Genomic DNA, 26,189 nt, shown 5'->3' with positions numbered 1-26,189 from the left:
ACCGCCCTGGGCCCCCAGCGGCACCGCCGCCCCCGCGGCCTCGGCACCGCCGCCCCGGGCTGCGGGCGGTCACCGCGGCGACGCCCCTGACTCACCGCACTCGGCCGAGTACTGCTCCGCCCACTCCCCCGCCGGGCCGTGGCGCTGCCGGTGCCGCTCCTGCTGGAACAGGGACAGCGCCGGGAAGCGCTCGGTGAGGGCGAGGGCGGCCGGGGCCAGCACGGCCAGCATGGCCAGCGGCACCCACAGACCCCGCGCTAGCCCGCCGGCAGGTGCCATCTTCACGGCGCGCATGTGCGCCGCCTCGCCCGGGAACACGGGGTGTCCCCACCGCCCCTCCCACGGGGCCGCCGTCGCACTGCCCCCTGGGACATAGAGTTCTCCATCGGCGCACTCCGGCGTGCGGCAGCGGCAGGAAAACCACAGCTCCCGGGATGCAGTGCGGCGCGGTCTGGCTCGGCCGCCCTCCCGAACGCGGAAACGAGGAGGCGGTGTGGAAGAGCTGACAGGGCTGGGCGTGCTCCCGCGCGCCATGGCGGCGCTCGGCGCCTACCGCTGTATCGAGTGCAACGGGGAGGCGACGGAGCTGTACCGGGACTATCAGCGCGGGGTGCTCCGTATCTCCATCTGCGTGAGTCGGGGTTGCGAGCAGTGGGTGGGGGGAGGCCAGGAATGCACGTGGGAAGTTCTGACGTCAGCAGGCGGCGGCGCGCGGCACGTGGTAGTGGGCCCGGTGGCACGCGGGCGGCTGAGCCCCTTGGAGCGCCCCCTGCAGTCATGCTCGCGCATTGTGGCCGCTTTCCCTGAATCCTGGTGACCTGTGAGGAATGGCTGAAAGAGTTGGGCCTGTTTAGCCTCGAGGAGAGACGGCTGAGAGGGGGACTCATCCATGTGTATAAATATCTAAAGGGAGGGTGTCTCATCAATGAGTATAAATATCTAAAGGGAGGGTGTCATGAGGATGGAGCCAGGCTCTTCTCGGTGGTGCCAAGCAATAGGACAAGAGGCAACGGGCAGATACTGATGCACAGGAAGTTTCGCCTGGATCTGAGAAAGAAATTCTTCACTGTACAGGTGACCGAGCACTGGAGCAGATTGTCCTGAGAGGTTGTGGAGTCTCCCTCACTGGAGATGTTCAAGAACCCTCTGGACACAATCCTGTGCCAGGTGCTCTAGGATGACTTTGCCTGAGCAGGGAGGTTGGACCAGATGACCCCGTGTGGTCCTTTTCAAGCTGACCCGTTCTGTGACTGCAGGTTTTCTGTCTGCTCTGCTTCCCAATGTCATTTCCTCCTGTTCCTTGAGTGCCCCTTTGTGCTGGAGCTGTCCTGACTGGCACTGTAGTGCATCTGCTGCTGAGTGTGCTCAGCCTGGTTCTTGCTGAAGGGCAGATCTGAGCATGGCTCCATGGCTGAACACAGCTCCCGTGCCACTGGGCCTGAATGTCAGGGTCTGAGTGATGGTTATTTAAAGGCACCTGGAGTCCTGGTCAGTGGCAAGTTGAACATGAACCAGCAGTGCCCTGGCAGCCAGGAGGGCCACCCCTGTCCTGGGGGACATCAGGCACAGCATCACCAGCCAGGCAAGGGAGGGGATTGTGCTGCTCTGCTCTGCACTGCCTCACCTCGAGTGCTGGGGGCAGTTTTGGGCAAAGCAGAGTAAGAAAGATATAAAGCTGTTGCAAAGCATCTAAAGGAGGACACAAAGCTGATGAAGGATGTAGAGGGGAAGCCATATGAGGAGCAGCTGAGGTCACTTGGCGTATCCAGCCTGGAGAAGAGGAGGCTGAGGGGAGACCTCATTGAAATCTACAGCTTCTCTTGCTTATTAATTTGGTGCTAATAAACAGATTTAAGGCAACCTGGAAGCCAGTAGATGGCACTCATTCCCCTTGGCATTTAACCATTTGAGGACCAAAGGTCTTGGTCTGTTGGAGTTGTGGCATGCCATGTAGAATCAAAGACTTAAGTCCCATTTGCTGTATTCATCACAAATGCTAAACTCATATAAAAAGAGTAACAAATTGAGTAAAAGAAAGAGCAAAGAATCACACATTCCTAGCAATCTGGAATTCTGTCCATCTTTCTCCATGCAGACCCAGATCTGTACCATTTTTCACTGACTCGTACCAGTCTGTTTGCTCTGGCTCTGTTGTGAGTCAGCATGGTTCAGGTTCAGTTCTAGTTGCTCTTACGTGGCACATTTTTTATCATAAAGCTTTCCTTCAATTTCTGGCCACTCTGGCAGTGCTGAGAGCAGGAAACATGTTAGCTCATGGCACATGAAGTGGAGATGAGAATGTTGAAAGATTGCCAAGATCAGAAGATTCTTTCAGTTGAACTGATGTGACTTTGGGCAGGAAAGCCCTACTGTTGTCCCCATGGTTACCAGTAGAGCAGTGCTTGGTTTACTTTTTCATCTGCAAGGATGGTTTTGTCACTGTTCCAGCTTTCTGCAGGCATTCTGTTCCATGCAGGCAAGCCTGTGCTCTGGCCAGAGACCTGGAAAGTTGTTCATCATCATGCTGCTGACAACGAAAAATAGTCAAGTACTGAGTGCCCTTTGATACCCTTCACAGACTTTCATGAGTAGGGATATGAGTGTGTCAGTGTTATGAATCTTCTTGATGATCAAACCTGAAAATAATGATAGCTTAGAAGTCTGCACTTAAAAATATATGAAGACCCCACTTAACAGTGTGAAACATCATTTATATCAGTTATATATAAAACTTAGAGTGTAGGCCTCTAAAAACTTAAGGAAAGCTGAAGAAAAATTGAAAGGTCTGAGGTGAGATTAGAAGGTGTGATCACTCAGCCTGAGAACATTTTTCATCTGTCTTCTGGAGTGAGAGCATTGAGTACTGCTACTCCACTGTAGCATTAAGAAAGAAGAAGTGAAAAATTCATAGAAAGATTGTGTAGTGATATTCAAAGTGAGGCCAGTGGGCATAATCTAGATTTTTTTTTTTTTTTTTTTTTGTTAAAAAGCACTTGTGTTTCATTCCCATTTTCAAGTAGTACCTGGAAACACTGACACCTTAAGGAAAAAGCCAGACAACAGCCCAACATTTGTTCCATATGGTAAGTAAAATAGAGGGCCCCAGAAAATTGGGAACAAACAGAACATTGTCAAGATCATCACTGTTTCATAGGGACCTAGAGACTTTCCCCAGTACTCTTTTAAAGTCATCCTTGATACATTAAGAAATCTGCATCTAAACGGTCTTTGCCATTCTCGGGACAACCCTGTCATTCAGCACTTTTTGGAACATTATCTCAAGATTGAAGAAGCTAAGTTCTCCCAGCAGCAACTTCTATCTAGCCCTGCATTTATTTCAGGATGTGTTTAACCTGATCTGGATGTGATTTTGAGGTGGAAGATTTAAATTTGAATGCCTAAGCAAAATACCACGATTTTGTATTCTGTTATTAATTTGTTGAAGAGAAGACTGATTTTTTTTTCCAGAGGCAAATACTAAAAGCTTTCATTAAGGAGCATGTGTTTCCAGCCCACAATATTAGAGTACAATTTTGGAAATTCAGCCTAATGTTGCTTTACTTTAGTTTACTGCTCTTAATATAATTAAAAGTTTCTTTGAACTCCATATTGTAATTTTAATGTGGGCAAGCATTAAAGACCTCATAAGTGTTATTATCCACTCTGGGAATAAATTTGTAATAGATGCTGAAGGAACTAAAGAAACTTTCTTCTATAAAACATAGAAGTCCACACGGTACACTTGGGTTGGAAAGGTCGTGTCTTTTCTTGATAACTCTGCAAGGTGGCTAACTGCCACAAACTCCTCAACTTCTGTAACTTCTTTTTAAGTCTGTTTTGTTTAATTAAGGCCATTTTCAGCTGAAGCCTAGCCCAGACCTCTGGCATTGCACATTTAGTGGATGAGCCATTTTCTCATCCTGCATGTACTTAGCTGTGGAAGCAGCATTACAAGAGACAGATGGAGCTCTTCAATATGGTTTTTGTTCAGTGTGATAACTGAGGAGTGGCAGGGAGGGTGTGGAATCCATGGGCATGTTAGGATTGCCCGCAGTGGAGGTGAGGTTTGGCACTCACTTTGCATCTCCTGGGTCTGGGTTTAGTCCTAATCTGTAATGGACTGATGTGTTCCCTATTTCCAGTGACAAATGATTGTGAAGGTAAGCCTAGGTGGCTCCTTCTAGAAAAGGTTTTCCCTAATTATTTTGAGACCCTTAAAATTTAATTGATCTGTAAATAATACAGCAAATCTTCACTAAATGTATTACAAACCAGCCATTAAGAACAGTAAGGAAAAAATAGTGTTCAAATAACACTGCTACTACAGTAATAATTCTGGGGCGTGGGGTGGGAGCATGATTGGCTAACCTCAAATAAACTGTGAAGTGCAATGATTACAAAAAGAAATTAGCAAACTTCACTTATTCAGAAATGGAAGGAAAAGCATGCAAACATTTCTAAAATTCTGTTTTCAATTTCATATATGTTGTTATGTTTAAAAATAAAATGTTAAAAATGTTCCAGACCATAACAAAGGAAAATAAATTACTTATTGCAATATATAGAGCACAGTCAGGATCCCCCTTGTGTTTTGTAATAAGAAAGCTAAATTGCCTGAGCAGTGCACACTTCATTTAGCTTTTCTGCAATTAAAAAATAATTGAAAAGCTCTTTTTTTTTTTTTTTTTCCAGCAAGGCAGAGAGACCTTGCTTTGAATGCAAAGCATTTATGTGGCATGGTAAAGAATCTGTCAGGAGTACAAAGATCATCCTGGAAAATAATATATGCTAATTTTACCTAACTTGTTTACAGACCAACTCACTACTGGGAAAAAAATATTTTTGTTTTCTGAAACGGAATGCATCTGAAACTGGGCTGTTTTGTTTTTCAGTCTACTGTGACACTTGGCTGCATCCCTAATAAAGAATCCATCCCTGAAAGCAGCACAGCTCATGTGTTTTATTATTTAAGGGTGCAATTGGGATTAAGGGCACTCTCACAAGAGTCTTTAATTTGCCTATGAACCTATGCAAATGGACCTCTGTTCATGTGGAAGCTATGTAAATGTTGTTACAATTTGCTGTATGTGTAGTCCAGCAAAAAATTGTAGCTTAATTTTGCCAAAGTCCAAACCCTGGAGAAAGGAATACTATAATAAGACTGTTTCATTGATATTTCTAATGCCCAGAGATTTGCAAATGTATTCCTGGTGTGGTTTTCATGGTAGTTTTAGATCAGGATGAAGCTTTGTTCTTCAGTGTATATTTTTACTTTCTGTCATGTCCTATGGCTTCCTCTTCAAGAATTCTTTTACTTTCCACAAACCCCATCCCAAAATATTTGTATTTAAAAATAAGTAATGTTTTAAAATTAGAGAGGTAAATCCAAAAAAAGTCATGTTCATATACTTTAGAAACTTTATCCTTCAGAGACAGAAGGTGTTTCTCAAATATTTGAATACTGTATTGTATTGGGCACACATTTGTGAACACTGTTTCCAAGCTGAGTATCTTTGATCAACAAAGCAAGAGTTATGTCTTTTGAGTAGTGATTTATAAAAGCCTGATAGACATGAAGTTTGAATTAACATATCAGTACTTTGGTTTTTTTGGTCATATTTAATACAACTGAGACTTTAAAATGTATGTTACTTTCCTTAAATGTTTTGGATTGCTTTGATCAAAAAGAATCTCATATACTACACTATAAAGAAGATGGTTGTACTCACTTTTGAAGTTTTCTCTTTAATTTGCCTTTGCTAATTGGTTTTAAATTTCTTTAAGATAACTAAGCAAACTTCTAAGTTATGAAAATGGAAGATTTTTTTTTCAAACAACAAACAAGCATAGTCAAATCTTCCTAAATATTTGATTAGTCAAACAGTTCTTAAAGTAATAGCCATTTAAATTTACTAGAATATTGATATACTTTTAACATCCTTTTTTAGGGGAGCACAGTATCTGTGGACTTTTGTATGTCAGTATCAAATACTCATAATGTTCCTTAAATTTACCAAATCAGAAGGTGTGCAAATAGAATTTATGGTGTGAAGCTTGACTTTCCTTTTGACACGTAATCTGAAAGTACCTTTTAATCAAAGTAGTGTCTATTTTTTCAAGAAAAAATTTACCAGTTACTTGTTTCTGATGCCAATTACATATTTAAGGTAGAAGTTGAAAAATGGCTAAAAGCGTGGAGAAATCCAGTTACCTCTTTTTACTGCTTTTGTGATAACTGAGGCTCATCTTGGAGAAAGTCCAAAGAAGATGAAAAAGCTCAGTATGTCAAAGATGTGCCTTCTTCACTCATCTTGCCCAGGACACTGACTAGAGCTGTGCAGAACAGCAGTGGGGAACGAGATGTGAGCGCCAGGATTGGAGTTAAATTGCCTGACTAAAATCTTAAAAGTGCAAGCAGTTCTCCATAGCTGAGCTGTTCATACCAATCTTCTCTCAAAGTGTTAGTGATTATCAGTGTCCCCAAAGTTACATCCCTTTAACTAGCTGAAATTATCTAGTGAAACATATGTGTATTAAACTGCATCAGTCCTTGCTTGCACTGATTTTGCTGAAGTCAGGCTTCACTCACAGGTTTCCTTCCTAGGCATTTGAGGTTGGTGTCAGATGTTTTAGTTGTGTAGCTGGATAAAATAATGAAATAGCCAGATATGGAAAAAATTCTTCCTAGAGGGAATATTAGTTCTGTAGTGAACTAATGGTACATCAGCCATCATCCAATTAGTCTGTAGCAGTGCACACACAAGTGTTTTGCAGCAAAGGTGGTTTGTAGGTCTCACAAATCCCTGGGTGAACTCATGCTGGCTAGGTCACTGGCTGGGTAAGCACAGAGGACTTTTCCTTCTTGCAGCAGAGACTCAGATAGAAATAAAGTATCTTAGGAATATAATATATACTAAGAATGGGGCTCTCATCTTACTCTAGAAGACAGAAATACTAAATTTAACATAATTTTCACAGCTGCAAAGAAGGTTTGGTATTTGGCTGCCAGAAGCTGTGGGGCAGAAGACACTACTATTTGTGTATTCATTTGTAGCAGTCTCTGTATATATCTGCAGTAAATTTCTGAATTGTTGGTTTTGCCTGGATGGTGGGTCTGATAAATTTTCATTGTCTAAAATTCATGTCAGCTGTCAGTGAAAATTTTTCAATACCTCTTAACTGCAAATTTTTTGATTAGTGTTTGATTGGAATCTTTCAGTTGAAAATACCATTCTTAACTCAGAAAGATTTTTGGTCCTGGTCAGAAAATGTTCTGTTGTAGGAGAATCTGAGAGCATAATAAAACTGGGTGTGCGTAGGATACCCTTCATCTAACCTTTATGACACCCATTGTGTTGAATAATCTTACTCTGAATGGACTTGTCCAGTGCTTGTGTGAATAAACCTATTAAAAAAATTGCACTTGTCTGATGCTACATCAACCCAGTGATTTGACATATGCAAATCACCACCTATAAGAATATCTGTTTATGATTTCCCAGTAGAAAGAAATGAAGCAAGACACTGCCTCTAATTAAAGTAGCAATTTCTTTTTCACGCTATTAAATCTTATAACTGTGGTCTTGTGTTATGTCCTTTTTCCATCTAATTCACTTTATTTTTAGATTTCTCAGACTCTTGGTTAGTTGAGGGAGTTTTTTAATTCATTACATCCAACCTGTGTACTGTCATACACAGTGTTGTCTTACTGAAATGAGTTTTTTCCTTAAGCTGGACAAAGAAACACTGATTATAGGTTGCAGCATTCACTAGACACTCTCTTCAGTTTATGCTTTTGTTCAGATGCTTTCCTTGACATTGATGCTGGACTTCTGAGTCAATTTGCTGGTGAAATTCTGCATTCTCAGATTCTACAAAAATGATTCTGTTAAATAGCAAGACAGTGTTAACTTTAGACACCATCCTAGTTTTGGCTAGTTTTATTTTATGCCTAGCAGCTGATAGAGTGCTGTGTTTTGGATTCAGAATGAGAATAATGTTGATAACACACTGATGTTTTAGTTGTTGCTATTAGTGCTCACCCCAAGCCAAGGACTTTTCAGTTTCCCATGCTCTGCCAGCCAGCAGGTGCACAAGGAGCTGGGAGGAAGCAAAGGCAGGAGAGCTGACCCAAACTGGGATACTCCATAGCCCACAGAGTGTCCTGCCCAGTAAATGAACTGGGAGAGTTGGCCAGGAGGGGCTGATCACTGCTCAGGGATGGAATGGGCATTGGTCAGTGGCTGGTGAGAAACCATGTTGTGCAGCTCCTGTCCTGTTTCTTCTGGGCATTATCTCCCTCTTATTATCTTCCATTTCATTACTATTATTATTATTATATTTTGCTTTATTTCAACTCTTCTTTTAACCACCCATGGGTTTTACCTTCTTCTGAGTCTCCTCCTCATCCTATTGCAGGGTGAGTGAGCAGCAGTGTGGTACTTAGTTGGTCTTTGTATGACAGAAAAATGAAAATTGAAAAACCTATATGTTCTGTCCTGGGAGTTTATCTGGAGGTGTGTGTTGTCTGATGCTGCATTTTTGACTGTTCCAGCACTTCAGAAGGTGGTGTGCCAACATTTCTCTTCTGGCAGTGCACCACCATGCACTCATTAAAATGGAAATAAAGATAATTTCTGTGACTCTTGTGTTCTCAGCATGGCAGCTAATGTGAAGGCCTGGGGGACCAAGATTAGCTGAGGACAGCTTGGAGGAACCAGACTGGAGGATTAGCAGCAGGAGAAAGCTGGCCTGCAGGAGAGCACCCTGCTGCAAGTGCAATTGTTTGAACTGAAGTGGTGGCTGCTGCTGCTCTGCTGCTCCTCAGCTCACTGCTAGAAGTTACTTCCTTGCCCCTTAGGTCTGCTAGATGAGCCTTTTGTAAGGTTATTTAACCCCCCTGCTCACAGTATAACAGCCTCTTATTAGCCCTAGCTCAATCAGCCAGGCAGGTAAGTCAATAAAGCTGGAAGGGATTGATGACAAGCAGTTCCCAGTGGTCTGGGTGAAATAACCTCCCTAACAGATGTGTTTGAGAGAAGTGATGGTTTAGTGCTCTATCACTGCTTAGTGGCAACTGACTCTTTGGCTGTGGGTCTGTGTGAAAACTACATTATCAGTATTCTGAATGTATTGGTGTTTGCTTAATGATGGAAAACTGGTTGAAACATCCTTAAACAGTATGGAAGAACAATGCAACAGCAAAAAACATTTACTGTCTCCTTGAAAGAAAGAAAAAGGATAGGATAGGATAGGATAGGATAGGATAGGATAGGATAGGATAGGATAGGATAGGATAGGAGAATAAAGCATCTCTGAAAATAAAGAAGTGATAGAAGAAATTATTTTTCTTTCTAAAAATACCCAAAATAACACCAAATATGCAGATGAGCCATGATCAGTTAACCTTTAGCATGATACTGGTGCATTTCTTGAGTCTTAGGAAAGTAGTTTAGTTTTTTGCATCTGTGGAGCACAAAATGATAACTAAGTCTATTCCTGCATATTTCATTATCGATCTTAATCCAAAGCCTGTAAAAATCAATAATAAATCTTTCTATTTTATAAGGGAGCTCTGTGTGTCAAGTGTAGTGTCAAGGGAGAAGAAGCCATTTTTCTGTATTGAAAATGGAAGATGACATTAGGGAAAAACTACTTATAATTGAATTGCTAATTTGTGTTTATCCAGTTGTACTAAGATGAGAGGAAAATTTTATAAACTCTTCCTTTCCTTTTTTCCCCCTAATTCTTCTTATTTTGTGATTTTCAGAAATCCTGCCAGAAACCTGTGGATAAATACATCGAGTATGATCCTGTTATCATCTTGATTAATGCTGTTTTATGCAAAGCACAAGCATACAGGCACATTCTTTTCAACACAAAGATAAATGTAAGTTGCTATGTCCCTACCTTGTGGCTTTTTTGTTAAAAATATATTTAGGTTTGGTTAAGTCTGTTGTATTAGTTATAAAACTTTAAAGACTGTTAGAGGTTAAATAGAAAACTGCATGAACAGTTCTTTGCAGTTCCTTCTCTTCAACATGTAAGATGACTTTGTATTTGCTGATATTGCAGCATCACTTCTGTGAAGACAGAAGCTGTCTCATTAACAGTGGGAGTTTGAGATTCCATGTGCTCTATTCATCATATAACTGGTTCATGCAGTTTTCTATTTAACCTCTAACCTGCCTATCATGTTAATTGATGCTAAAAGGATGATGTGCTAAATTCCACTGGAAGAGAAAGACTTAATTGCAGATTAATTTTCAAATTGAATTTCTGTTGGAAACAATTCTTTTTCAAATGAGCAATAGGAGTATAACATACCAAATTAACAATACTGTGCCAGTTAAACATACTGTACTAATTTCTCACAAGTTTCTTTCTGTGTAATTAATCATGTCCTCAAAGCCAGAGCAAAAGTTGGTGCTTTCACTTGAATTGTGGTTGATGCAGAATTACATAGTTGGGCTGGCCAGTCTGGAGGTGCAGTGTTTTAGTATTGCATATTTTTACTGTAAGGACTGATTTCCCAGGAGAGGGAAGCTAATCTAGAGCAAAATCTCTGAGCATAAGTATGTGCTGTGTTCATGTTGGTACCTCTTAGCCAGTTCAGTTTAAGCAGTGTAGATAAATACACTCGCTTCATCTTTCAAGCATAAATCTATCTAAATGTTTTTAATTAATTCAGTGCTTCTGGAGACTTGTAATGATGTTTCCTGTGAGGCTTCTGCAAGGACTGTCTGTGAAAAGTTCATCTATTAAAATAATTTGAGTTGAATTTTAAACTGGCAAAGCCTATGCATCTATGTGCAGTTGACATAACTGTTTCCTCCAATAGAAAAAGTAGAATCCAGCACAGAAATTGTTATGGCTTGTTTAAATATGTATAAAACCAGAAATCACCTCATATATGCACTGGCTTACAGACTATATAATGTGGAAACATGCTGACTGTTAGCCCTCACAACATAATTTTTGATGTCACTTCAGAAGATATTTTAAATAGCTTTGTTTGGTTATATTGCTACCTTTATTTTTGGTGCCTCACTCTTATATGAGGTAAGAAATATTTTGGTATAACTACACCACCAGTTTCTTCTAATGGAGATTGTCCCAGGGAAAAAGAGAAACAAGGCTACTTAAACCAGTTTGCTGAATAGAGTAGTTGCCCTTAAACAGAAATTTTAGATAATATAATTCTATGCTAGCAATGGTACAATTTTGGTTTTTCATTCCTAGCTGAATAGCCTTCCCAATCAGGCCTTAAGCACAGTTATATACCTTCTTCTGTACAGAACTGTTGATGCAGTTTTGTGCATGTTATAATTTGACTATTATGCTAACAGATGTTAAAAGGATGATGTGATAAATTAGTGCCTCAGCAGAAGTAATTTTGTTTATATGCTAAAGAAAAGTAATACACCTACAGAGTTTGTGTTGAGGTGTTTAAATGTTTTTTAAATGCTGATTTCTTACTAATACTTTTAATTAATGCTGATTTAATAGTACTCCTTTTATTATTCTTTCATTTACCAGATTCATGGGAAGCTCTGCGTATTTTGTTTGCTCTGTGAAGCTTATATCAGGTGGTTGCAACTACAGGATTCAAGCCAAAATACAGATCCTGATGACTTAATCAGATATGCCAAAGAATGGGATTTTTACAGAATGTTTGGCATAGCTTCTTTAGGTAAGATTGGTGATTTGTATTATATACTCTTTATGCACCGAAGAACTTCAAGCCCATACTGCAAAAACTGATAGAGAAAGGATGTGATGCCCAACCCAGTATGGTTAAACAATTACACACATACTCTAATTTGCCTGCATTTAATGGAAATACCTGTCCTGATTACAGTTCAGACTGATATGATCAGCATTAGATATGAAGAGACTGAAAAGTGGCAATATTCAGAAATCTTTGCCTGATATCTTTTGACATAGTTTGAAGATCAATGTAAAGCTCAGCCTTATTCCATGCTTCATGTTGACTTCAAGGTTTATTATTCATTAAGGTGATACAACCTTACTCAAGTAAAAAATGGGAAAAGTTGTATGTGTTTGGGGTTGTTTTTTTAAACAAATAAACTGAAATACAGAGCAGTGTATTCTAAGACCAGTGTATTCTAAGACTGTACTTGAAGGCAGGGAAGAGGTTTTGTTCTATGCAGGTTAAAACATTTTTTCTCATACTTTTTCAGATGATAGTGTTTAAGTCAAACTTGCACACTAAAACTAGTATTTTTCTTACACATTCAGAGCTTAATTTAAATCCTTTATTGTCTAATGTTGTTTTAAGTGGGTTTTTATAATATGTCAGTAAAAATATTGAACTTATTTTTCAGTAGTGACTCATCTATTACCATTATTGTGGGAGTTTCTTTGACATCTGCATTAATGCCAGCATATCACAGGAGTGGTGTCAAAAAAAGTCTGGTAGCTCAAAGGTATTTTCACCTTGGTGTCCTTTCTCATGCTGTATGAAAAGGGTTTGTTGCTGCTGACCTTTTGCAAAGAAGGATTGATTTTGTTTTACAGCCTAACAGACAGTTGAAAAAAAACCCTTCTCGTTGCTAAAAAGTGAAAGTGAAGAGGTTCTTGTGCTTAACTTCCTGCCCTATATGGAGTCAGAAATCACAAATATGATAATCCTACAGATAGAATCCTGTGATAGAATTATTCTGAATGTCATGATTCTGAATTGGTTTAAGGAATATTTGGCTATTAAAATGAACACAGGAGATAGAGAACATTTGCCTGTGGCTTTTAAAAAGTGACTCTATTGCATTTGGGACATGTCATTTTACTGAAATTCATTCAGATCTGGACTTGATTTTTGGCACGTTGTTCTCTCTTTCCAACACCTCTTATCTCCTTTCAGAACAAACTTCATTTTTCATTGGTATTTTCATTACCTTGTGGTGGATGACACCTGAGATGCTGAAAAGAAAGTCTGACTTCATCTTACTTCTCAAAGCACTGCTGTTGTCCACCTATGGAAAGCTCCTGCTAATTCCAGCTGTTATTTGGGAGCACGACTACACACCTTTGTGCCTTGCATTTATAAAAGTGTTTGTCTTGATATCAAACTCTCAGGCAATTAGAGGTACATTTTTGCATTTTATATACTGCATTATGTGTACAGAATATGTGTGAGAGACTACTGATTTTACAGAAGTCATTATTATTGTTATCTTTTTAATCTATATCAGATATGTGACTGAAATAGCTCTAGTTTAAAACTCTGTTCCTTAAACTTTAATAAAAAGTGATTGAAACAAAAAGAAATTAAAAAGGAAGAAAAAAAGTACCTCTTATCTCACCATCGTCTCTTTGTATAAATAGTATTATATCCACCAGATCCATCTGTTACAATGTGAGGCAACTCATGGATCATTGAAACATAGAATAGATTTTTTTTTTGAGTTTCTGAAAAATGAAAATTTCATATTAATTTTGTTCATGTCTTTGGAATGCAGACTTTTAACAAATTTGTGTGATTTCTAATACACACAAATTAATATGAATTCTCATATGATTTCTGTGATCTTCTTAAATGGTACATGATAAATTTGTTCTGGTTTTTTTTTTTGCAGTTACGTTGAACTTGAACCGAATAGTCCCTTGGTTTGCCATCTTCTTTGGATTAATTTTGGAAAATGGTGTGGTCTGCTTGTTCCAGAAAATGGGATGGGATGTTTGAAATGTCAGCCCAGTGAAGAAATACCAACAACATGATAATAATTTTCTAAGAATGATCTCTGCCAGCAGGCTCCGAAAGCACTGTTTTCATAGGGATAAAGAAGGTGATAGATAACAAAAAAGCATTAGAAATTTGGCTATTTCCTGTGCTGAGCCATAAAACTTCAGCCTTAGGTTGTTTATTTTCCCATTAAAAATACGAATGTCTCACTATCCTAACAGTTTTACAAATCTGGCTGTATCACTGTGGCTCTAAGAAGAAAGGTACACTAAAAAAACCCAGCCCTGCTACCAATCAGTGCATTTTGGCAGAGAGAGGAGGATGAATTGTTCCCTTAAGAGGAAGGGAGTCAGTGGAAAAAATGAAAAAGCCAAAATTTATATTTCCGTAAAACCAGATTTTCAAAGAGAAAAGTGAACATTTGCAAATAGTTTATTAGAGAAAAGGCAAGTATTCCAGAGTGAAACTACAGTGGGAAAGCCAAGCTGCATTCTCTGGAATGTTTGTGTTAACAATCCAAAATAATAAAATATCTACTTCTAGAGTAATCTCTAGGAATGATAGTTTTAAACTGGCTTGACATTTTAGGTAATCTCATAAATACTTGAAATTTTGTGTGATCTCATAAATGCTGCTTTCTTCTGAAAGCTGAAGGGAGAGTGAAAGGACTGACCCCCAACATGCAGGGCTGTTCAGGATACTGCTTCTTCTGAATTTAAGTCACATTCCCCACACCCAGTCTTCATCTGGCTGCACATTGAGTGGAAGCAAAAATCGAAACATGAGGCCATTCAGCAATAGAGTAGTAGTTTAAGAATAATAAAACAAACAAAAATGTTTAGGCCTAAATTAATGAAGAAACATTTATAGAAGTTTTGCACCTTCTTCCTCAGCAGGCAAAAGGAGAGCTAAGTGGCCCACAAAGGAATTGATAGAATCAATGTCTGCAAGACAGTAAAAAGGGCACAAACCCACTTTTGTGCAGACCAGTTTCTATTCATCCCATCCAATATTTAACTCTCCTGCTTGAGTTCTGGAAGGCTGTACTGTCCATAGGGATTACTTCCATTCTTTGTTTTTCTCAGATGCTGTCTCATGTCTGTGTTTTCCAGAATTAATCAAAAAACATTTTGCAACATCTTCAAGTTAATTCCCAACAGGTTTAGAGTAAGTCTAGATTATGACCACAAAAGACATCAAACATGTTTGTCTGATGGAACTGCCCATGCTATGCAAGTTATTTGATCAGAAAAGCAAATGGTTGCTGATTCTCTTTTATTAAATCAAAGGCTGACAGCACGCAAGAAACCCCAATTGCAACATTTTTAAATATGGGAGACTCTTCATTTGATTGGTAATGAATTAATTTCCCCAAGTTGAGTCTGTTTTGTCCATGACAGTAACTGGTGACTAAACTCTCCCCATCCTTATCTCAGCCCATGAGCCCTTTTGTTTGTTTTCTCTCCAGTGCCTAGCTGGGGAGTGACAGAGCAGCTTTGGTGAGCATCTGACATCCAGACTGGCACTGGCAGTGGTTTCAGTCTGGAGGCTGAGTGGAGCCCATTTCAGTGTAACTAATGCAGGTTGTTATATGTAAACATGATTTTGTCAGCAGCAAAATTGTAAATACAATGTAAATAAATTTTATTTGAGAACAGTCTTCCTAAATTAAACTTGATTTTGAATTTTTAAAAACTGATTTCAGGTATTTTCTGAGGTTTTTTCCAGAACACCTAGAATGGACATGAACACATTCTGAAAGAAGCAGTGTTTACTTATTTTGTCACATACACTGATAATGTATCAATTATGCACTCTGTAATGCTGCCAGGAGCCACCACTGCCCTTACACAACTTTGAAGCAAGAGAGGACAATTAAAAGCTACAGAGCTGTGGAACAAAAGCAGGTGTGGTACAGGTTCTCAGTCTTCAGAGGCATCATTAGTAATGTAGGGCATTCAGCATTATTTGGTGTTAAAGTTACTCCTTTACCAAAACTAACATGACAAATACACTAATATTTCATAAATCTAGGGGGAGCTTAAGGACACCCACTGGGGGAGGGGGGCAGATGAGTGCATTTTTTATGCTTTTGAAAGCATATAGTGCTTCAGAGAGAACCAAGACTATTTAAGTTTCTACCTGTTTAAAACTGTCACATCTCTCTTGCTTTTACTCTTTTTTGTCAACTTTTTGTAATCAAACAGTTACCTGTGCTGGAATATGGATGGCAAATAGCCCTTTCTATGTATCATAATCTGTTTCATTAAGTTATAGGAGAGGATTTATTTCAGTTAAAAAAACAGCTGCCTGGAAGTGAACCTATAGAAACTCAATTTTGAGTTTTGCTTAGAATCAGAAGGGGTATTGTGGCCTATGGAGCAAATTCAGAACTGTGTTGCATGAAATGCACAGAAAAACCAGGGCTGTTACTGAGACTTGGATTGAGCAATGGCTCAGTGATTGCACAGTGGGAGCTGGGAACTCCTGTAGGTCCGCAGGCCATGTAGCAAGTATTTAGAAATTAGCATATGCAAAATTGGAGAATTAGAGTAAAAGCTAAGGAGGGTTAAAAGAGAAGGTAGGAGTCTGGCAGACTTACACAAAATTAAGATGGCAGTAAAAACTAAGGAGATAGCATCTCAAGAAAAATACGTAAGAAAATATACGGTATAGATGTTTATGAGTATCATGAAGCAAATATAAAAACATCCTACTACCACGTTTAAAAATGATGAACATGAAAGAAGAGTAGTATTAATTGCAGACATTTTTGTAAAAGTCTAAGTGACAACATGACATAGCAAAAGATGTTTTCCAAGCAGTAAAGTCTGTGGGTTTCCCTAGAAAAGATACCAGTAACCTCGTTATTTCAATGGTTTGCACTACAGCCTTGAAAATACACTTTTATAAGGCAGAATTAGCAATTGTACAGTAATAGAATTAGTCAGTGAACAGGAAGAGCTGTGCAACAGCAGAGCTGCTCCCTCCATTCTGCATTAGTCCGTGCTGCATTAGGCTTTGCTGGTGCAAGGGCTACCACCCTTGTGCCCTCCTGCACATACAGACAAGGGAGCCCTTTCTTCCACACAAGCCCTATCTCAGAGGCATATAAGCTGCCATTTGTTACCCCAGTCTTCACCAAACTGAAAGTAAAGCAGGACATCTGTACTGGAAAACTATTAGCTGATTTCTCATAAAACAAGCAGGCCCTTGTTTCTCAGGGGCTTGCCTGCTTTTGCATTCCTTGAGCACTCCCCAGCCGAGTGGTGTTAAGCACTGCAGTGCCAATCTGGAGTTGATGAGGAAACCACTGTTGATTTCAAAACTTGAAGGAACACACAGACACTCTTACATATATGTTCTTTGATTAATTTTTGTTTTTTTAAATCACAAATCCAAGCTTTTAAAAATGAACATCCATCTTCAGTTTGGAGAAATGTGAGAATGAAATTAGTAATGAAAAACAGATCACAAAATATTTGTTTTGGTGACTTGGTATCAAGGTCAGTTCAAGATACAACCACAAAAGCTATAAAATTCAAATTATTTCAGGATGACATCTTTTAAAAATCTAAGTAGTCCCACAAGCTGGGATTATTCTGAATCTTGTTGAGCTCTGCAAAAATTAACGTGGCAAGAGAGAGAATGAATACATTCCCCCACTGCTAAAAATCAATAGGATTTTTGTTTATGAATTATTTGAAACTCAGGTTTCCGCAATTAAAATTTGCAAGAAGGTATATATAACAAGATTCCCATTTTGTCTCCTGCCTCTTAGCTGTTCTGACCTTCTTAGTCTTTCCAGTAATCCTTACTGTATTTCTGAGGTGGCAAGAAAGAAGATATGAACATAAGGAGCTTCATAAAATCTTGATCTGCTGTCCTAAATTTGTAAAGCTTTTTTTGAGCTCTCTGTAGACAAATGACAGGTCTGCAAAGCAACTAGGGAATACTGCTAATGATGTTTTAATTGTTTTTCATTAGAATAATAGCTATTGTTTGGGTTTGTTTGGGTTTTTTCCCCTGGGTAAAAATGTGGTTTAAATTCCTTTACATAGGAGCATAAGAGTGTGAACTTAAGAGATTTTACATGTGCTGGCTGCTGCTGAAATAAATCCAGATGATCCCCTTGATTTCTTCCAATCTCTGACTGTAATTCTGAGGACATTTTTAGGCAGAAGAAATGTTTTGCTGCACAGAAGTGCGTGCCATGGCTCTAAGCACAGGACTGGGCACCTGAATTAAGACCTGAATCCTAATCCTGGCTCTAAGACCAAGCAGTGCTGTGACCTTGAGCAAGTCATATATGGCTTGCATGGCTCCATAAAATGATTCTATCTCCACCATCACAGGATTTGGGGGAGGATTAATTTGTTCATGTCTGCTTAGAAAGATGAAAAGCATTAAGTCCTTTCAGCTGCAGGTTGTTAGGAGTCAGTCAACACCGTGAATGTCAGATATGAACCAGACATGCCAGGAGCCAGAGAATGTGAATATTAAAGATGATGTGTTTAAAGTCTTTGTTATACTAAGGGAAGCTTTAATTCTGACCCTCGCTGGCATGCAGTTCTGGAACATACACATCTGAAGACTTAGCAATATATACAGCAAATCACTGATCCCTTATTATGATTTTGAAGTTATTGCAGCTGTTGTGTGCCAAAATAAATCTGAAATTAGTTAAAAAACAAGGAAAGGGAACTCGCACATTAGCTGATCTTACTTCCAGCTATCTAAAAGGAAAAATAAGGTACTTTATTTGACAGTTTGAGACTTTGAGGTAGAAAGCACTGGTATATTTTGCAGAAAAATATTTCTTAAAAAATGCTACAAACCATTGGTGTCTTTTCAGTAAACAAATTCAATAACATTGCACAGATTTAAACAAGAAAACAAGACCTCAGCAACATATAAGCACTTCTACTCACCTTGCACTCCTTCCTCAGAACGGCATATCCACTCTGTAAGCATCTGTGGGTGTTGCCTTTATAGTGATTCCCTGCCAGGCAAGCTGCAGCCCATCTGACACTGTCATACATGCATCACTCTTTAACTTTGATCCTTTCTTTGGTCTCTCACTTCTCATCCAGAATAAAGCTTTGGTTCTAACCATCAAAGCCACACATGTATCATGTCTTGGCTACAGTAGAGATAGTCTCTCTTGCTCTCAGTAGGGCTACAGCATTCTTTTGATCACTGAAAATCAAAAGCCAACAGAAGTGTAATAATAACTAGGAAGAAAACATTTCCCATTGAGAACATCCACTGGATAATAACATGCCACTTCCCAGCACCAGAAAAAATGTCTTGGATTTTGGAGGATAGGGACCAAAAGAGAATGTATTACATTGAGCATACACCTCATAAATTTGTCCAAATTTGTTTCCCTCTAAGGACATTTATCCTACTGAGCAGTGTGAAAATGGCAGATGGGTTGCATGGCAAGGAAAGCACAATTCATCTCTTACTCATTTTGTCCTGGGAGGGAACAAAATGAAAATAAAACACTGATGATTCATGAAGAATTTTTTCAGGAATGGTGATTTGAACCCTTTTCTTTAGAGAAGCAAATTAACTTTGCTGTGGACGAACACAATGGCAGGTATTCATTTCTTTACACAACCACATGACAAGACTTAGTTTGTACCACAACTCTCATCTTTTCAAATGGATTTTGCACTTCTTTAAGTGGATTTTTCCCTAAAATAATTTTCTGCTTAACTGAATTGTGCGGTTTATGTAAATTGTAAATTTATATGTGTGCAGATGGAAGGAGAGGGAAGGTCAAACCAGTTCCTACAGCCTGTGCATTTTCTGCCTTATCTATGTATGAAATGGTGCGGCTGCTTTCTGTTTAAAGGTCCTACATTGAAAGAAAATGCCAACAGCAAGAAAGGCACCTTCCTCCCACAATAATTTGAGTATTGTGCAACAGAACAGATTGTATCAGTTAAAAAAAAAAAGTCATGTCCCTGACAGAACAGTATCAGAAGCATGCAGAGATCACGTCTCCCTTCTCTCATTGTTACTCAGCTACTTTTATGTAACAAAATGCCAGCATGGTGATTCTAATCTAATTCAGCTGCACAAGCACTTTGACTGAAAGTTCAGAGAGGTGTTTTTAATCCTCTCCAACACAACCTAATAGAGGATGGCAAAACAGGAAGCCCTCGTGTGCAGATCCTTCCTCCCTATAATGGCAGGGTGGAAGGTGCCATCTGTCATTTCATGCCATTATATTAGAAAGTGCTGTCTCCTCTAAACTCCTTGCAGCAGCTGCTCCTGGAGGCTCAGCTCTTTGTCCTGAGCAGGCAGCTGTCCCTGCCACCCCCTTGGGAATAGTTTTGTTTTCACAGAATCAGACAGGGCTAGAAGTGATCTCAGAGGTCATTGGTCCTTCCGCCAGCCGCTGGGATGGATAGGCACTCCTGACAGATGTTCTCCATGGCAGGCAGAGATTCTGGCTCTCAGAGACCAAACCTAAGCTGCCTTTCCCAAATTAGGAGACCTATCAGCTCCTACTGCATGTAGCAGCAGTCTGATGCCCAGTTGTTTTTCAACTATGACCATTTATTCAAGTAATATGATTTTGTGAAAATACAAGATTTTACTTGAGGAATCCATTGTGAAGATGGTGGCTTGGTCTTTTAGAAAGTTTCAGTCCTTCAGTTTTTTTCTCCAGGTTGCAAGCTTCCTATTCCCCTACCCCCTGCTTAGCCTTGCTAAACCAGTGACACGAAAATCCATCAAATTCCTTGGCTGCAGGACCACAAAGCATTGAAGATTTAATTTTAAATGAACAAGGCAGCCTGCACCTCTTCGGATCTACTGCAGACGTTTTGTAAGGTCACGGGCACTGGGTAACCCACCATTAAGCTGAAACAAAAATACAATCAGTGCCTACAAACGAAAGTAATTGAGAGAATGGGCATGGTGCATTGAGATTTCTGTTCCTGGAGAATAAATGCATCCCAGCAAACTCTCTCCTGATTTGCAAAAGAAATTGTAGTGTATATTTTCATTAGTGGGCACACATTTTAGCAGATGCTTATACAAATAAATGCCTGCAGTAATAATGAGATATGCTTGGCTTCTCTAACACTGATTGATGCATTCTGCCTGTACACACCTGCACTCAAAAGCACAGAAAAGAGTATTATTCTCTCTGAGAAGAAGGAACATTGAAAGCTTCAAACAGTCCTGCATTTGCAACAGAAACAGAAAAGACTTTTTGAATGACTGGCTAGTGATAAGTGAAAAGTCCTTTTGTGTAACCACACAAAGCACTGGAGACAAGACAAACCTATTTACATATGAGAACTCAGACCTCAAGCAAACCCTATTAGAAAGGACGTGAAACAGGATAAAAGATATGCAAAAACTAGAATTCCTTCTTCCCCACAGAGATTACTGCAAATTTCTACTGCTCTCATTTATCCTTAAGGGTTAATACTGTATGCAAGCAACCGTGCAATGATGGTCTCCAAAAATATACTAGAACTCTGGTCATAAATGTCTTTCCTCTTCTAAAAATGCACACAAATTATACATTGAATAGGTGCTATATATTCCATGCTCTCTACAGGTTATATGTATGATGCAAGGTATTTAAGGAAATGCTTCTCCAATTTGAGTATTATGACTAAGTATCAGTCAGAAAGAGCAAGGTTATTTTAAACATACAAGATTGTTCATACAGTATAAACTTCACATGGTAACAGAGCTTTGATATTCTAATCCTATGAGAAATTAATTTGCTCTCTGATTTTATATACTATTTATTTCAGCTGATTCTGATAAAACGTCCTTCCCCTATCCCAAACTGCGTTAATATTTCAGTTGTTACCTTTAGTGCAACATAGCGTATAAGAAGTAATTTTATTCCAGAATACAGCCTTTGATGTTGTTTAGGAGTAATGGAACAGGTTAAAATGTGGTCCTGTTTAAGCTTGTACTTTACCTTTTCAAAACTTTACTTGTTAGCTCACCTCTGCATGCAATGTTTGAATTTTCCATTATCCATGAGGCCTTTCAGTTCAAATAATTAGTGCTTTGTTAAAATTAAGATTCAGGAAGCCAAAGATACTGTAAAGAGTTGAGAGAGAAAAAAAACCCAATAAAATGTACTGTCCCTGTCATGCAGGTGCTTTCATAACTGAAGAAACGACCTTATTACCCTGCCTGCTTGTAAATGATTTAAAAAGGTTCTGCTGTTTGACGAGTCAGAAGAGTTTAAGCAAGAGCTGGTAGGGCTCAGACAGGCAACTTTATTGTTTGTGACAGCACCTGGTATCCTGAGCCAAAAGGAGCTCACAAACTCTTACTCATGTGTCTACCCAAATAACCACAGGGACATTTCTGACCTGTGGAAGAAATGCTTGTGATTTCTAAAAGTGAGTAGTTAGCACTGCAAGGAGGATTGAACTGCTAACATGAATTTAAGGCAGTGGTTTGACATAGAACTGAACTCTCTATGGACCAACAATTCCAAACAATCTGCTTGAACGACTAAATTCTAACAATCCATCATTTTCATGGGATTTCTCATCTCATATTAAACTGAGGAATTCTGAAAAATTACATTCTCTTGAAGACATTATCTTAATAAAGTCTTAGCACGAGTGCGTTTATAATCTGTGGCAAAAGTTCAGAGAAGAGCCAAAATAGTCACAAGTCTGTATTTCAGTAGCAGATGGCTTTGTCTTTTTAACTTGCATACCAACCTTATCTGAAAAATGTAAATTCTACTGCTAAAAGCACATTCCTCTGAAATCATAGTGGGCTTCATTACTTAGCTGGCTGTTTCTGCAATCATTTAATTAAGTTTTGTGACTAGAACAGATGAAAGAGAAGGGGACAAAAACCTAAGGGAAAGAGACTTTTGTAGTGAATATTCATCCCCTCCAAAGTTCCTCTGTCACTTAATACCAAATAGCCAAACTCACTGCTGAGTGAGTCATCTCAGTGAAAGGCCCTTGCTAATCCTCTTCATTCCCTACAAGACACAATTGCCCCACAAGCTGCAGGTGCCAGTCCAGCACACATCCAGCCCTACCTAGGCTTTAATCCCTAGAGCACATCTGGGTTCTGGGTTCTGTGCAGCCACCTCTGCTCTTCCAGACCACCTCAGCTCAGGAGAGTGTCCCTGTGCACAGATCCCCCAGGCTCTTTCAGCCGTGGCAGAACCCAGTCCTCACAGCAGACCCTGGGTGTTTGTAAAGCTGCCTGCAGAGCTGGAGTGCCCAGGATCATAGAATAAGCAGTTAAGAGGCTTTACCACATAGGGAGCTTGGAAACTCACAGAAAATCTTAAAATCAAGAGAAGATGACTTTGGAAATAGGAGAAATCTTTTAACTACTTTGCTAAGAAAACAAACAAGTTATTTCCTTAGGTCATGCAGCATTGTCCAGAGTTAAATGTAGTAACTTCAAATAAACCAAAAATAATGGATGGGAAAATGTACTTCTGAGAAGTTATTTTCTGAGAAAATGCATGTCATATATGAAAAGGAATATGAACCTCAAACTGCTGTGGTAATGTATCCTGTACAGACAGGCAACAAAAAACCAGAGTAAATTCTTTCAAAGTGGCTGAAGGTCACAGAGCTGTACATTGGAGAAAAGACCTGTTGTTAGGGTTCCCTTTGGCACATACCTGCTAAATCCTTCCATTTCACATTCCTCCCCAGCAGCCAGCTGAACAGCAATGGGGGAATTAATTTCCTTTGCCCTCAGAGCAATCTAATTCCTCAAAAAAAATGGACAGCTTTAGCTAAGCAGCTAAATAAGGTCAAGAAAACATGTTCTTTTCAGTTAAGCAAAAGTCTGTACCTGCAACAAATGACTGTCATGTTAAAAATACATGAGAAGTAGTGTACCCCCAGTCTCTAAAAGAGGTCAAAAAAGGACATGAAAAATCCCCCAAGGTGTCAGCAGCAGAACTAATCAAACATGGGACTTAAAGAACTTGTGTCCCAGGACCTCAGCATCTCTTCCAAACTGTGCCAAGCTCTCACCTCCAGAAACTCTAACATTCCTCCCCACTGTTCTTCCCTTCTAGCATCCCACTGAAGGCAGCCCCTCAATGTGTATGCAGTTTTCATACAGTCCCTAAAAGATGTGCTGAGACTCACCTCCTTCCCACTGCCCCCCTGGCACCCAGCACTGCAGAGCTGCCAGCAGCTGTGTGACCATGCAGCTTTTGCCTTCTGGCAGCAGGGTGGCCTAACAGAAGCCAAAAGGGGAATTATACCTGTGATCCTGTCCAAGGAAGAAGCAGTTAAGTCTCTCTCCTCATCCAGCTCCAAATTCTTACAAGCTTTCTAAGAACAGACCAACTTCTGTCCTATCAGCTCTAGTTCATAGCAAGCAGACTGATGGAAAATTCCTGGGCAGATTTACTGCATACGCTTTGTTTCCTTAGGATGAAGGCTAAATGTGACACAAAACCTTAGGCTTGTAAATAAGTACTAAGTGGATCAATTATAAGCACTGTGGGGGCTTTGCTATTCTTGTAATTGCATTTAAAATTTGCAAACTGTCTTATTTACAAGAAATTGTAAACATAATCCTAAAAAAATCAACTTATTTTAGAAGCCACATAAAATGATTGGTTACCTATGATTAGGAACTAAATTAATTACAAATACTATTGTAATTGCTGCCTAATTCTCCTAGTCTTCCAATCTCATGACTACACCAAATACTATACTAAAGCCTCAAATTTAGCAAGCATCTAAAATATGCATAAACTGAGTGCAGATTTGCCTCACCTTTATTGGAAAACTTTCTTTGAAGCAACATTCATGCTTTTTACAAATTATTCTAATGATTGCCTACTGCATTTCAGTGCATTAATGCAGTACCTTTGAGTAATACATTTGTAGTGTGTATTTGAATATCTCCTTAATCTAAGTATGCAGCTGTTCCACAGTCTTGGAAATAACAAACAGCAATTCTGATTTTAAGAGAAGATCCCTGCTTTGAAGTCAATCCACACTAAAGTCAATAGCACTGACAGTGACTGCACCAGGAGCTGAAGCTGAACCTAAATGCTCATTTGTCATATTAGCCTTAGTATCAGTCACCCATTACTTTTTGGCACCCACTTTCTCCAAGGCAGAGCACTCCTTCCAGACTCTTCTCTTTTAGTAGACTAAGGAAATTTCCAGGGAACTAAACTGTAATGTAATTATGACAGTATGACTCTGCAGTTGTCATAGCAATGGAATGAGGGTGATATGCTGTGAAGTAAAAATAAAACTTCAACTACAGCTAGTGGAGAAGTAACAATTATTTCTAACTGCTTTACCACATTTATTGGCCCTCTGGAGAAAGGCCATGGAAGTCACACAGCGTAGATTGCCTTCTGCACTGCTGCACTCAGAGTTTTCCACCTCTGGGCAGCAGGAGCCTGACTCTTCTTGCTTCCTTGTAAACCTGTCTTTTCCTGGGCCTGCTCATTATTGCCTGTGCTATGTGGGACTGGAAAAGTTGCACAGTGTTCACTGGGTAGAGAAGATTCCAAGGGTTTCTTTCATTGTATCCTTAAAAAGCACCCTTAAAAACTTAGGAGTTGAGATGAACTGGGGTTATGGGTCAAAATGGGAAAGCTGTGTTGGGATGAGGTTTGGACCATGGGTAGGAAGCTCTTGTAGTAACATGACTCCGTTCTGTTGTGTGCACACCAAACTCGGACTGAGGCTGCCTGTAGCAACTACTCAGTATTTAAGCTACACTTTCATACCAAGCACCTCTTTCAGAGCAATTCCCCTGCTTCATGCTGTTATAATGTGGTAAAGAGAAACAACTCACAACTGCAACACCAGGCATAGAAATCAGCCTCTGAAACAACTGCTTATTGGTTATTATTTTACAACCTTCTTCTGGCTAGCCAGCCCTTGTGGCATTTGGGTTTTCCTTAGGAACACAGACTATAACTTCTCTCCCATGCAAAATGGTGTTATTAAAAGGGGCAGGGTGCTGAAAACTTAGCAAGTCCTTATAATCCATCCTGTTTTTCAGTCCAAATTTTGTGGAGTAATGCTTTAGGACATTTATTCTTCCCTTGGTAGAGGGAATACCAGCCAAATGTTCCATGTTGCCTAAATCATGAGCAGGATTAGAAATATAAATCATTTTGCTTTTTAATTTATGTAAGAGAAAATACTGTGAATTTTGCTCAAGTCCATTCTCATCACCAAGACTATTAAGGAATGGCTGTCTAAAGATCTGTAAAACAGAATTATTAGTTTTAGTAGTAGAAAGATGATTTTCTCCTGAATTCAAAACCAAATAAAATCCAATTAAGACAGAGAAGCAGGAAATTCCATTCCAAATAGAGGTAGGTGGAACTTTTTCCAATTTAATTCAAAGATTGCTTTCTTCAGTCCAGGGTGATGACTAGTCCTAGTTTTCTTAGGGAGGGTTGGGAAGGGGGGTAGGGTTTGTATTCATTGAAAAGGTAAATTAAAATACACAC

The 26,189-nt window shown here is 39.5% G+C and overlaps 2 protein-coding genes across 3 annotated transcripts in view; one reads left to right on the top strand and one right to left on the bottom strand.

Annotated features, from left to right (window-relative positions):
* TTC13 (tetratricopeptide repeat domain 13) overlaps positions 1 to 317 on the bottom strand; it is a 38,858-nt gene extending 38,541 nt beyond the window's left edge. For both annotated transcript variants that reach the window (XM_071431463.1, XM_071431470.1), the window contains exon 1: positions 96 to 317. In XM_071431463.1, the coding sequence (XP_071287564.1) occupies positions 96 to 294 (199 nt within the window). In that variant the 5' untranslated portion in view covers positions 295 to 317. The remainder of the gene's footprint in view (positions 1 to 95) is intronic.
* On the top strand, positions 293 to 15,405 carry ARV1 (ARV1 homolog, fatty acid homeostasis modulator). Its single transcript, XM_071431492.1, is given in 5 exon segments — positions 293 to 631; positions 9,770 to 9,889; positions 11,539 to 11,692; positions 12,884 to 13,108; positions 13,599 to 15,405. Coding segments are annotated over 5 exon segments (945 nt in total). The 3' UTR covers positions 13,706 to 15,405.
* The last annotated feature ends 10,784 nt before the right edge of the window (positions 15,406 to 26,189 follow it).

The sequence above is a fragment of the Agelaius tricolor genome, unplaced genomic scaffold (genome assembly GCF_023055355.1).
Source record: "Agelaius tricolor isolate 1412-34295 unplaced genomic scaffold, bAgeTri1.0.p SCAF_1, whole genome shotgun sequence".
Classification (NCBI taxonomy): Eukaryota; Metazoa; Chordata; class Aves; order Passeriformes; family Icteridae; genus Agelaius; species Agelaius tricolor.
This window is presented reverse-complemented; position numbering and strand designations above follow the sequence as displayed.